The 13,623-nt window shown below is 43.6% G+C and overlaps 1 protein-coding gene across 1 annotated transcript in view; it reads left to right on the forward strand.

The window, feature by feature from the left end:
- Nucleotides 1-13,623, forward strand: part of SCAF8 (SR-related CTD associated factor 8) — a 948,526-nt gene that overhangs the window by 586,971 nt on the left and 347,932 nt on the right. Inside the window, exon 13 of the mRNA XM_086927396.1 lies at nt 2,153-2,358. Within this exon, the coding sequence (XP_086783522.1) occupies nt 2,153-2,358 (206 nt within the window). The remainder of the gene's footprint in view (nt 1-2,152; nt 2,359-13,623) is intronic.

Below are 13,623 nucleotides of genomic sequence, written 5' to 3' on the forward strand. Positions count from 1 at the left end.
AAGGCTATGACACAGAACTTGCGTTTCAACGCCCTGAACTGCGGCACTATTCCCAGCAGGCAGACTTTGGGTGTGCATTGCACCTCTTCCTCCAAAATGATAGACAACGTTGCGGTGACCTCCACCCAGTAACTCGTTATTTTGGCGCAGTCCCATGCCAGATGAGCGAAGCCCGCTCCCTCTCTGTTACACCTTTTGCACCTATCTTCCTCCTGCAACCCGTATCTACGCAGTTTTGTCGGCGTGTAATAGAGTTGGTGAAGGAATTTGAAATGAATGAAATAGGCAACACCTATCACTTTTTAAGGTTCCTGCTATCAAGGCTTTTCTGGAAGGACTCAAAAGGGTCATTCCACCACGGACTCCACCAGCTCCGGAATGGAACCTCAATGTGGTTCTTACAAGGCTGATGGGTCCTCCCTTTGAGCCACTGCACTCTTGCGAGCTTCAGTTTCTGAATTGGAAGGTGGCTTTCTTAGTAGCAATTACATCGCTACGGAGGGTTAGTGAGTTACAGGCGCTCACCATCCAAGAACCTTTTTTCCAAGTACACGCTTACAGGGTGGTGCTCCGCACTAACCCTAAATTTTTACCCAAGGTTGTATCTCAATTCCACATGAACCAGACAATTGAGTTGCCAGTGTTTTTTCAAAACCCTGAGTCGCTGGCGGAGCGGATGCTCCACACCCTTGACGTTAAAAGAGCCTTAATGTACTACATTGACAGGACAAAGGATTTTCGAAAGACCAAGCAACTTTTCGTTTCATTTGCCTCACACCACAAGGGAAACGCTATCTCCAAAGCTGGTATCGCTAGGTGGATCGTGAAATGCATTCAGATCTGTTACGCTAAGGCTAAACGCACTCTCACAATTCCACCAAGAGCCCACTCCACCAGAAAGTTGGGGGCCTCTATGGCTTTCCTGGGTAACATTCCCTTAGAGGATATTTGTAGGGCAGCCACATGGTCTACCACACATACTTTTACTAAACATTACTGTGTAGACGTGCACTCCAAACAGCAGGCAGCTGTTGGTCAGGCTGTTCTCAAAACACTTTTTCAAACTGCTGCAGCTGGCACGGGCGGCCGCCAATAATAGGAGGACTGCTATGTATTCTATGCACAGATATGAATTCAGCAGCCCACATGCCTCGAACTGCAAATGCTACTTACCAGTATGCATCTGTTCTTGGCATGTAGGGCTGCTGACATTCATATCGCCCACCCTCCTCCCCAGCGCCTGTAGCAGCTGCAGTATTCATTTATATATGCTCATAGCATGGTCATCACTCACATAGTTCACTCCATCTCGGCCAATGGCTAAAAACAATCTGGGGATGGAGGCGATGCCCATGCGCACTGTAGTCCAGGGGAGGAGCCACCTATCTCGTGATACTTCGAAGACTCTACCAGGACAACAATGTGCAATCATCCGGACCCAAAACTAGGCGGCGATCTATGCACAGATATGAATGTCAGCAGCCCTACATGCCAAGAACAGATGCATACTGGTAAGTAGCATTTGCATTTTCAGCTTTCTACACTAATGTTTCTACAATGCAGCCCATGGGCTGGCAATGTTTTTCATTCCTCTTTGCAGTAGTATGATTTCTATGATGCATTAAAGTAGTTTTCATATGCGTTTTCTTTCTTCCTGCTTTATTGGAATGTTATGTATTTATGCAAAAGAAATTCTTACATTGCTCAGCCTTTACTGTATGGAGGGCTGCATTGTGTTTATTGTGATATACATATTTATGTTTTTAGAGCTACATATGTTTCCACATATGTTTTTATATGTTTCCGGGGTCGCCGCGCATGGGTGGGAATATTCATGTGCTTATGACTTTGATGAGGATACCCCTGGAAGAGAACTGGGATTACAGGTAAGTAACTTATCCTTCCCATATAAAGAGAATAAAGCCTATCAGATTACCATAATGCATTTGATTATATGCTCGCAGATCTCCTTTGAAAATACTTTTTGTGTCTGGACAGATTGTGCAATTTGTGTGTTCTGCCCTGATCATTAAAGGCGCCCTAACAATAGTAATGAAAGGAAGGTGACTGAGGTTGCCCTCACAAAGAAATCTGTACATTTTATGTTAACAGATACCTACTTAGAGTGAATATTAACATATTTTTGTTTTAGGTCTCCAAGGAAAAGGAGGTCAAGATCGCGATCTGGATCTCGGAAGCGTAAACACAGAAAACGGTCTCGCTCGAGGTCAAGAGAGTGGGATAGAGACCGGAAGAGGAAGACCTCTCGCTCTTACTCCAATGAGAGGAGAACGTATGAGAGAGAGAAAGACAGACTCAAAAAAGGGCTTCCTCCAATACGATCAAAAACACTCAGTGGTGAGTAACTGTGCTGCTTTTTTGCAGTATAACTTTTGTTTGTGTAATTATTTTGCTAGTGATTGTGGAACTGTCCTTGTCTGGTGACAATTTGTCTTTAATTGCTTCGACAGGAAAACGATGGCAGGATTTGAAAATATTTGTGTTTTAGGAGGGTACATTTTTGATTTTGTTTCAAATTATTGGCTAATGTCAGTTTGGTGACGTGCCCTGGTTTGTGATATTAATCTTTATTTTTAGACTTAGATAGCAAAAGTAGCGCTATATAACCCGGTTAATTATGTGCAGCTTTATTTTATTTTTTTTGAAGAAGAAAGATGTTCTTCCATGGGTTCGAAAATCTGTTTTCTCATGTTTTTCTGGTGTGCCTCTGCTTTTCTCATTAGACTTTGGAATCGCAACCTACTACTGGTGCTTCTCCATAATTGCTTGATGTGAAACCTGTGTGTGTCTTTAAAGGGGTGCAAATAAAGTGTGCCTCCTCCTGTAGTTGAGTGGCTACTGCCACCCTTTTTCTAGACAACGAGGCTTCTGGTAATTGGTGGCAGCTGATTATAAACCTGAGTGAATAGACGTGGTCTTCGCTACCTCCCTCTAAGGAACAGGATAAGCCATTGCAGGAAGCTGGCTCTATATTTACTAAACCAAAGTAAGGTATATTGTGCACAGAGTCCAATGGATCCTCAAAGGTAGGCAGGGTTAAAGTAGATAACTCTATTTGTGGTAGTGTGGGTGAGCAGTAAGGCCTTAACAGAGGGTAATGTTAAGCATTTATTGTAAACACTCAGGCAAGAAATGATGCCACACACTCAAAGACTTAACTCTGGCCAATGTGTTTGTATAAAAATATTATTTATTTGTATTTTATTTCCAGAAATAGGCCAGGCCTGGTACAGGTAAGTGCAATAGTCCTTTGCAAGAATAATGCAGTTAAATACAGTTTGAATGCAAATGGATTGGTTACAGGTAAGTAGCTTGTTCATAAAAAAGTTGTATTACTTTTTCAGTTACTTTTGAGATTACTTTGTAAGTTACTTTTCAGATTACTTTTAAGCTACTTTTTCTACTTGGTGTGATATGCCTAGATATCACACTGGTACATTTCCCAGATAAAAGGTGAGTAAGTCAGTTTTTGTAAATATCCAGTTTCTTAAGGTGTACAATTTTCCAACTCCACACTTAGGACGTTTTTCAAAGAAAATCAGTCAATGCCATCCTATGGGAGGAAATATAGTTATCGGTTTACAGGTAAGTACTTAGTTTTGGGAGTTGGTATTCTGGGGTTAGAACAAGGGTGCACCCAGGGTCAAGGATGCACTCTCAACGCACCCTCAGCTGCACTAGGGCTGCCAAGTGCAGAGTGCTGAGACCCAATGTTATCAAATAGGTTATAGGGGGCCTCCGGTTGGTGGCTGCTCACGAACAGGCCACAAGGTTGTGGTAGCAAAGCTCCTGGACTTTAGATCAGGGCAAAGGGGGATCCAAGTTAGCACACAAGGTGCACCCACAGCGGCACAGGGAAGGCTGAGAGCAGGGTGCTGTTTTGGCGTTGGTGCCCTGTTTTCAATGGGGATTGCCGGTTTTAGTTGTTAGCTGTAGGCTCGGTCCAGGAAGTCTTCCAGGAGGAACCAACAGCTGGGAAGGTAAGTTAGAGGGCTCGGGGACGTAGGTGCACCTCAGGTCCTCTTCTCCAGAGTGCAGCGATGCCAGATGCAGGGATGTGTTTGAGGTAGAATTTCACCTTACTGTGTCACTCAGGGTGGTGCTAGGGGGTCTCTGTGCAAAGGCTGTTGGCGATGTCTGGGAGTCCTGGTGGGGTCAACCCACGATGGACTCGGACTCTGGAGCGCTGGGGGACCTTGCTGAGACTGTTGGGCCACTCCGATTCGGCCGTAGGTGACAGATGCTTTGATGGGTCCAGGCATCGGGTTTCTTTGTAGTCAGCAGGCTCTGAGAATTTCTTTGGAGATTCTTTTGAATGGAGCTGCTGTTCGCAGGAGATCCGGTCTATGTTGAAGGCAGTCAGTCCTGCCAGGGTTCTGAAGGTTTCTGGCTGCTGGACAAGGCGACTTTTGGCTCAGGATCTCTCGAAACTACAGACGGGACGGTGGGGCTGGGACCAAGTAATTTCTTCTCTGCAGTCTCCTCTGCTGTGCGTTTTTCGTCCTTCATAGTTTGTGGGAATCTGCCTTCTGGGTTCAGGGCTGCCCCTAAATACTGTATTTAGGGAATGTTTTAGGATTTTCAAGGTAAGTAGCCAATGGACTACTGACATTGGGGTGACTATACACTCCCTAACACTGATTGAAGAGTGCCTGCCATCTGCAAGATGGTGGGTGCTGGAGAGTGGGCTTCACCTCGCCTCTGCCACCTAAAGGGCGGGGTTGGTAAAGATGCGCACACCTTCTGAGCTGTGCTAATTTTTCCCCTCCAAAAAAGGGAGGGGGCGACATGAAGGGGGGCTAATCCTGATAGCAGGAGAGGGTGGAAGCCGCGTTGCAAAGGCGGCAAGGCCTTTGAAGTGGCCCTGCCAGAGATGGCTCTTCTTGACCTGGGGAGGTGCGAACACCTCTGCACAGGAAATGCTTTGTTTCTGGGCTCAGGGAGCAAAGGTTCCCAGAAGGTCCAGAAACTTGTTTCGTCTTGGCAGGCTGGTGTTTACCAGTCAGAGAACTCGCCAGAGGCTGATTGTTTTTCAGGGGGCATCTCTAAGATGCCCTCTGAGTGTTTTGTATAATGAATCTTTCACTGCCATTAGTGTGGGATTATTATGCTGAGAAGTTTGCTTCCAAACTTCCCAGAAATCAGTAAAGCCATTATGGTGCTGTGGAGATCGTAATGACAATCCCCCAGTCCATATATGCTTTATGGCTTTACTACACTTACAATGTCTAAGAATGGACTTCGACACAGTAGGGGTACTGTGCTCACGCTGTAACCTCACCAGTGGTACAGTGCACCCAGCTCGAGGGTGGCTTACCTATACCATAGGCAGTGGGTTGCAGGCATGGCACACAGGCCCAGCAAAACCTGTGTCCACGCCGAAACCTCTAATATCGGTACCGAAGATCCCAGATAAGGCTAAACAACATTCGGCACCGAAAACATTGCCAAAAGACTCAGCTACTCCTCCTAAGGCAAAAAGCACTAAACAACCTCGATCGGCTCCGAAAAAATCGACGCCGAAGAAGATTATAGAAGAGGAAGAACTGTTTAGACCAGATCCTAGACAAAAAAAAGTCCATATTAATCCAAAACTGGACATGTGGAAGCAATCCCTTATAAGAAGAGACCAGCAGACACACCACTTACACCTGTGGTTCCTGCCAAAAAGTACTGTGCAACTTCTCCAATGCACCCTTCCTCTCCTTCACCTTCTTCCTCTCCTGTTACTCCATATGTGGAACCTATAACTTCTCCTATTCACTCTCCTGCATCATCACACCACACTGATGAGTAATATGATTTGGGGTGGGGGGGATGATGTTCCAGAGCCACATACATACCCTTTAGATGAGGATGTTAACACAGAATACCCTAAGGATGATGATGATGCATATAATTTTGCACCAAATAATGCACCAGACATCCCTGATCCTCAGTACTACCCAACAAAACCTTCCCCTACAGAGGACAGTATTGGTTTTAATCATTTGTTAAACAGAGCTGCACTTTACCATGGGGTTCCCATGCACTCTGATGCCATTGAGGAGGACTTCTTGTTAGACACTTTCGAACAGTCACAAAGATCTACCCAAATATTACCAATGATTAGGAGAGTCATTAAACATGCTCCAGAGATTTCTAAAGATCCAGTAAGGCGTAGGGTGTTAAATCCTAGAATAGAGAAAAAGTATAGGCCAGCACCAGCTGATCCAGTATACATTAAGGGTTATCTGCCATTAGACTCCTTGGTAGTGTCTAATGCACGCAAAAGGGCAAATTCTCAAACTTCTGGGGACACCCCCCCTGCCTGACAAAGAGTCCAAGATTATTGATGCGTCAGGGAAACAAATTGCTGCACAAGCAACAAACATATGGCGCATAGCAAACACACAGGCTTTACTCTCACGCTACAACAGGGCTCATTACAATCAACTAGAAAAGTTAATGGAACACCTACCAGATCAACACAAGGATCAGGCACCAGAACTTTTACAAGAAGGCAAATTAATGTCAAATACCTCAATTAAATGTGCACTAGATGTAGCTGACACAGCATCCAAAGCAGTGAACGCTAGTGTTATTCTCAGGCGTCACGCATGGTTACGGATCTTGGGTTTTAAACCAGAGGTACAAACTACCATCCTAAACCAGCCCTTTAATCAGAACCAATTGTTTGGGCTGAAGGTAGATAATACATTAGAAAAGATGAAGAAGGGCCCAGACACCGCTAAGTCTATGGGGGCATTACAATCCACCCAAACTAGAGGTTCTTTTCGCCGCTCCTCTTATAGAGGAGGCTCCAAGCAGACCGGCGCAGACACAACATCATCTTTTAAAACACACACGCAGACCTCCTCTAACAGAGGATTTTTTAAAGGAGGATACAGAGGCAATAACAACAAGGGAAGAGGTAGAGGTAGTAACAACAACCGCTCCTCTTCCACTCCTAAACAGTGACTTCCCTCTGCCTCCCCTACAGCATTCCACTCCTGTGGAGGGCAGACTTTTCACAGTTCCTACCTGTCTGGAACTCCATCACAACAGACAGATGGGTAAGACAAATTATCCAACATGGCTAATGCCTAGAACTCACAGCAACCCCCCCAAACATACCACCCAGGCAACGTCCAATGTCTGCAGAACACATAACTCTGCTTCAACGGGAAGTTTTAGCACTTCTACAAAAAGATGCTATTCAAGTAGTTCCATTAGAAGAACAAGGAACAGGAGTCTACTCCCTGTACTTCCTAATTCCAAAGAAGGACAGGACCTTAAGACCAATTCTCGACCTCAGGCCACTCAACCACTACATACAATCAGATCATTTTCACATGATCACTTTACAACAGGTACTCCCATTACTACAACAGGGAGATTTTCTGTCCATACTAGACCTAATGGACGCCTATTTTCACATACCAATACATACTGCGCACAGGAAGTATTTAAGGTTTGTCATACAAGGACAACACTATCAGTTCAAAGTCCTTCAATTCGGGGTTACAACATCACCACGAGTGTTTACAAAGTGCTTAGCAGTAGTGGCAGCACATCTCAGAAGACAACAAATGCATGTCTTCCTCTACCTAGACGACTGGCTCATAAAAGCAAGATCGTACAACCAGTGTGCACAACACACAAAACAAACACTGCACAACTTAGGGTTTATGATAAACTACACCAAGTCGCACCTAGAGCCTTCGCACGTTCATCAATATCTAGGAGCTACTATAAACACATCGGTAGCTCTAGCGTATCCCAGTCAAGCCAGGATTCAAAGTATTCAGTACTTAGTCTCCCTTTTTCAATGCCAGCACTCTCTACAAGCCAGAGTGTTCATGAAACTAATGGGGATGATGGCATCTTGCATCTTCATAGTTCCCCACGCAAGACTGCAAATGCGCCCACTACAAGAATGTCTAGCACAACAGTGGAATCAGGCTCAAGGTCAGCTCACAGACCTGGTGTTGGTAGACAGCCGTACATATCGTTCTTTGCAATGGTGGAACACCAAAAATTTGACAAAGGGACGGCCGTTCCTAGAACCTGTTCCACAGATAGTGCTCACGACAGATGCATCCCTCACAGGATGGGGAGCCCATCTCCTGCATTATACCACACAAGGTCAGTGGAACAATCAACAGTTTCACATCAACCACTTAGAGCTGCTAGCAATTTTCCTAGCACTCAAAACCTTTCAAGTACAAATCCAAAACAAAGCTGTCCTAGTCCGAACGGACAATATGACAGCCATGTACTATATACAAAAACGGGGTGGACACACTCTCTGCAACTGTCCCAACTTACACAGAATATTTGGAGACGGGCCATCCCTCAAAACATACATCTGACAGTAGAACACCTTCCAGGGATCCACAACCAGATAACAGATCTGTTAAGTTGTCAATCACAAAAGATTCACGAATGGGAGTTGCACCCACAAGTACTTCAACCATTCTTTCAAATGTGGGGGCATCCACAAAAAAGACATGTTTGCCACCCACGAGAACTCAAAATGCCCAACCTTCGCCGCCAGGTTTCCACACCCACGGTCGGAGGGGAATGCAATATGGTTAAATTGGTCAGGCAGATTTGCGTACACTTTTCCGCCTCTCCCACTCATTCCACTAGTAGTACGCAAGCTCAGACAACAGTCCATCAAGCTGATACTAGTGGCCCCTACATGGGCACGTCAACCGTGGTTCACCACGCTACTATATCTCTTTGGTTCCACATCAGAAATTACGGCTCACGCCATCCCTGTTAACACAGAACCATTGAGAAATAAGACACTCAGAACCAAGCCAACTGAATTTGGCCATCTGGCTCCTGAACCCCTAGAGTTTGGTTACTTAAACTTACCACCAGACTGTATGAATATAATTAAAGAAACTAGAAGACCCACTACCAGAGCATGCTATGCTGCTAAGTGGAAACGATTTGCAATATACTATAACAATCACATTGATCCTTTGGACGTTTCCATCCAAAATATCATTTGCTACCATCTACATTTACAAAGGTCCAATTTGGCTTACTCTTCCATACGCCTGCTTCTAGCAGCTATTGCAGCGTATTTACAAAATAGACAACATCTATCTCTATTTAGAGTACCTGCAATAAAAGCATTTATAGAAGGATTAAAAAGAATTATCCCACCCAGGTTACCACCTGCTCCTGTATGGAACCTAAATGTGGTCCTTACAAAACTCATGGGACCCCCTTTTGAGCCGTTACATAAATGTGAACTGCAATTTCTAACTTGGAAAACTGCTTTCCTTGTTGCAATTACCTCTCCCAGAAGAGTTAGTGAAATCCAAGCATTCACAATAGAAGAACCATTTTTTCAAATACATCCTAACAAAGTGGTTCTTAGACCCAATCCAAAATTCCTACCAAAAGTGATTACTCCTTTTCACCTAAACCAATCAGTAGTTACCAGTGTTTTTTCAAAAACCGGACTCTGTTGCAGAAAGAGCTTTGCACACCTTGTATGTTAGAAGAGCTCTACTATATTACACAGACAGGACTAAATCCTTCAGAAAGACAAAACAACTATTTGTATCTTTTTCTCCACCACACAAAGGCAATCCCATCTCTAAAGGAGGTATTGCTAGATGGATTGTAAAGTGTATTCAAATATGCTACCACAAGGCTAAACGTACACTAACAGTTCCTCCTAGAGCACACTCCACTCGCAAACTAGGAGCCTCTATGGCTTTCTTAGGAAACATGCCATTAGAGGATATATGCAAGGCAGCAACATGGTCTACAATACACACCTTCACTAAACACTATTGCGTTGATGTGCAAGCCAAGCAGCAAGCTGCAGTAGGCCAAGCTGTCCTTAAAACACTCTTTCAGTATGCTGCAACGGATACAAGCGGCCACCGCTAGGGGAGACACTGCTGCACAATCGTTGCTAAATGTAGGATCTGCAGCTCATATGCCTCGAACGGAAAATGCTACTTACCAGTATGCATCTGTTCTTGGCATGTAGAGCAGCAGAATCCTACATGCCCTCCCGCCTCCCCGGGACTTGTATCCGTTCCAGTACTCATCTTACTTAGATGCACACGCATGGGCATCCTTTCTCTTTACTTCTACTAACTCCATCATTTCCCATCATGGCGAAAAACAATCTGAGGATGGAGTAGATGACCATGCGCAGTATTGTCCAACGGAGGAGTCCCCTATCTCGTGAGTACAAAAGACTTCTTCCAAGAAGGCAACAACCTGCAATCATCCGAGCCCATCACCAGGTGGCGATCTATTGCTAAATGTAGGATTCTGCAGCTCTACATGCCAAGAACAGATTCATACTGGTAAGTAGCATTTTCCACTTGTAATAGCGATTTTATAACACACCAAGTATAAGTTACTATCTATATCAATAGATAAAGTGGTGTTTGTATAAGTGTATAGCTAAGTAAATGTAAGTATGATCCATTGTTTGCATAATTGAATAGGATGACTTCATAAGTGAATAGGATGTGTGCTGGTGTGTAATGTCGAGATAGGTGTATATGTATATTTGATAGTGTTCTATTGATCATTGACTGCATGTGTTAGTGAATTTATAGGTAAATCATTAGATGTGTGTATAGATCTAGGAATCACTGAGTGGGTTTTTAGAAACTTGTATTAGTGCGTCAATGGACTCAAATATGGTACTCTGTATTTTACAATGAGTGATGAAAGGTTATGCTAGTTAAATGCAGTTAGTTAATTTATGGATTACTTTTCTAACCACAGGACTGGATCCTAGATTCAGTCCTTGGACATCTCCTGTAAACGGTTGAGTAAAAGTGTTTTAGTTACAGTAGTGATTTTTAAGGAATATTATTGTATTTTAAAAGTTTACACTTAGAAATGTTTTCATATACAATTACCAATGTTATCCTATAGCAGGAAATTACTTTAGTAGGTAAGTAGTGCTATTGTAACTTTTTCTTACTCAGTGGTGGATCCTGGATCCAGCACTGGTGCATCTCCTGTAAACAGGCAATTTTTAACACCTTAAGTGCTGTGCCTAATCCAACGGCCGATGGCACCACTACCCCGGGAGTGCTGCCGTCGGCCGTTGGACGTTCCAACTGCACCTGCGCAATGGAACGTCCAGCACTGGAGCTGGACGTTCCATAGCTGCTAAGGTGTTAAGGAATATTTTTAGTTGGTGAAAATAGACACTTAGAAGCTTTTCTAGTGAAAACCAGACAATGAATTCCTATGGAAGGAAATACAAGTTACTTGTCAGTATGGTTAGAATTTTTTTTTCAGAGTCAGTGCCTGCCTAAAATATGCTATAAACCAAACACAATACCAGTATTGCCAACTTAATAAAACTGGGACCACGGATGATCACTCGAATCGCTGACTGAAACAATGACTCTCGGAGACCAGTTTTTTCCGAAATAAATCAAAATGCTTTTAATTTTTTATATCACATATACCATATCGATGGGCAATTTTTTGTTTTTTTAGATAAACATTTAGATAACTCCACAGAAGTATGTCAAAATAACAAATAATGAAAAACGAGTAAAAAAGACACTTTGTAGACAAATTGACAACTTGCATTCAACATTCATACGGGACAACACACGGATGAATATACATATATACACATTCGAAAGATTCTATTTACAGCATGTTTTTTGAAAAGCAAAGCATTGGAAAAAAGCAACTAAACAGTTTTCATATGCTTGAGAGTAAATCAACAATTCCTAATGCTGGATAGAGGAGGTCTACGCGTTTCGATGACCCCTTGTTGTGGGGAAATCTCGTCAGGACCAAGAGCCTGTGAATGGAGAAACAAAATTGGGTCAACTAAGGGGACCGGACTCTACCTCTCAACGTATCAGTAAGGGTAAGTGGAACTAATCCTACCTTTGAGTTGCTGGGTTCTCTTTAGAAATTCAGACTGTAATATAAACACAAAACCTGTTTTAACCAATAGTTAAAAAAGCCACGCAGAAAAAAACGCAATCGCATTTTCCTAACTATCACATTCACTCGTGAGTACTTACATAGTGTTGCGCCTGGCGCGCTCTCAAAGGGTTTTGTTCTCATCCATTGGTGGAGGAAGTGGAGATCTACAAAAATGGGAGGACTGGTCAGAGATCTTGTGGTTTAGCTGGTGGTGGCAGTTGCTATCGGTGAACCGGGGACTACTTACATAAAGTTGAAGCGTGGAGACGGGGCTGTTTCCCGGATCCGCACGGTGAAACGCCTTGTTAGATTGGTTGATTCCTGAAAGGAAAATTGAAGGCTAATGTCAGTATCCTTCGTAGAAACTGCGTGAGCAGGATTACTGTTCTATCACGGTTCTGTCAGGGTGTTCCGATGTACCTGTTAGTTTGTAGTATGTTGAGTATATCTGGGGGTCCACGCTCTTCGGTCTCTGTCAAATGAATGCAGATGCCGGCACCATCCAGTTCGATGTCTCTTGTCTCGTGTGTCTTGGTTTTTAACTCACTTCCTGGTCGTAGGATTTGTGGGGATTGTAGTTTTTTGGAGATTCGTCATCATGGAGACGTTGTGTCTGTCATGTGACCTTGTGTAGTCGGCCTCATAGTCTGCGCAGGAGACGGTAACCCGAATCTTTCCATGTAGGAGTTTATAGACGGTAGATCTCAGAGAGTTCGTTAAGGCCATCTGTAGCTGTATTAAACTTGACTATAAGCATGGCTTCGTGGCGAGATAGTTTTGCCTCAATATCTCCTCCTCTGGGGTCTTTTTCGATTTTGGCAATGACTGTCCATTTCAGATCGTCTAGTGTGTGGTCGTGATTGATCCAATGATTGACAAGGGGGGCAGTTGTGACTTTCTTTTTTATTCGTGATTTGTGTTGAGTAATCCGGCATCTAATCTCTTGGTTTGTTTTGCCAATATATAGCATGTCGCAAGGACATTTTATGCCGTAGATGACGTATTTTGATTTGCAGTTCGTGAACTTTTCGTGTTTCCAGAACAGTTGCTTATGTTGAAACAAGCATCCTTCTTCTGTGCTTGCGCAACAAATGCAAGATCCGCATTTGTGGTGACCCTGTATAGGTGGTAGTCCTAGCATGGTGTTAATTGTGGGTGGGTTCTGCTTCACTGCTGCTCGTACAAGGTGGTTGGCCACACTCTGATCCTTTTTAAAGGCAAATAATGGCTTCTCTTTTAGTGTCTCAGCTACGTTTTCTACTAAATGCCAATTTTGTAGGATGGTTTTCTTGAGTTGGTTGGAATTGGGGCAGAATGTTGAGACACATACTATCCTGTTGAGAGATGGTTTTGTCTTTTTTACTAGAAGTGTTTCTCGAGGGATCCACCATACTCTCTTCATAGTTCTTTTTAATAGTTTGACAGGATAGCCTCTTGATGCTAGATTGTCAGTGAGGTTGGAAGCGTGGAACATGTATTCGTCTTTAAAATGGCAGTTCCTTTTTATCCGCAAGTACTGTCCGAAGGGAAGATTTTCTTTTAAGTTTCGCGGATGATTGTTTTTAAAGTGTAAAGCCTTCTTTCTGTCTGTCACTTTCTTATATAGTGTCGTCACCAAGCCTTCATCTGTAGGGTATACCTCGACATCGAGGAATGACATTTTTACTT

Source organism: Lissotriton vulgaris, chromosome 6 (genome assembly GCF_964263255.1).
Source record: "Lissotriton vulgaris chromosome 6, aLisVul1.2, whole genome shotgun sequence".
NCBI classification, from domain to species: domain Eukaryota; kingdom Metazoa; phylum Chordata; class Amphibia; order Caudata; family Salamandridae; genus Lissotriton; species Lissotriton vulgaris.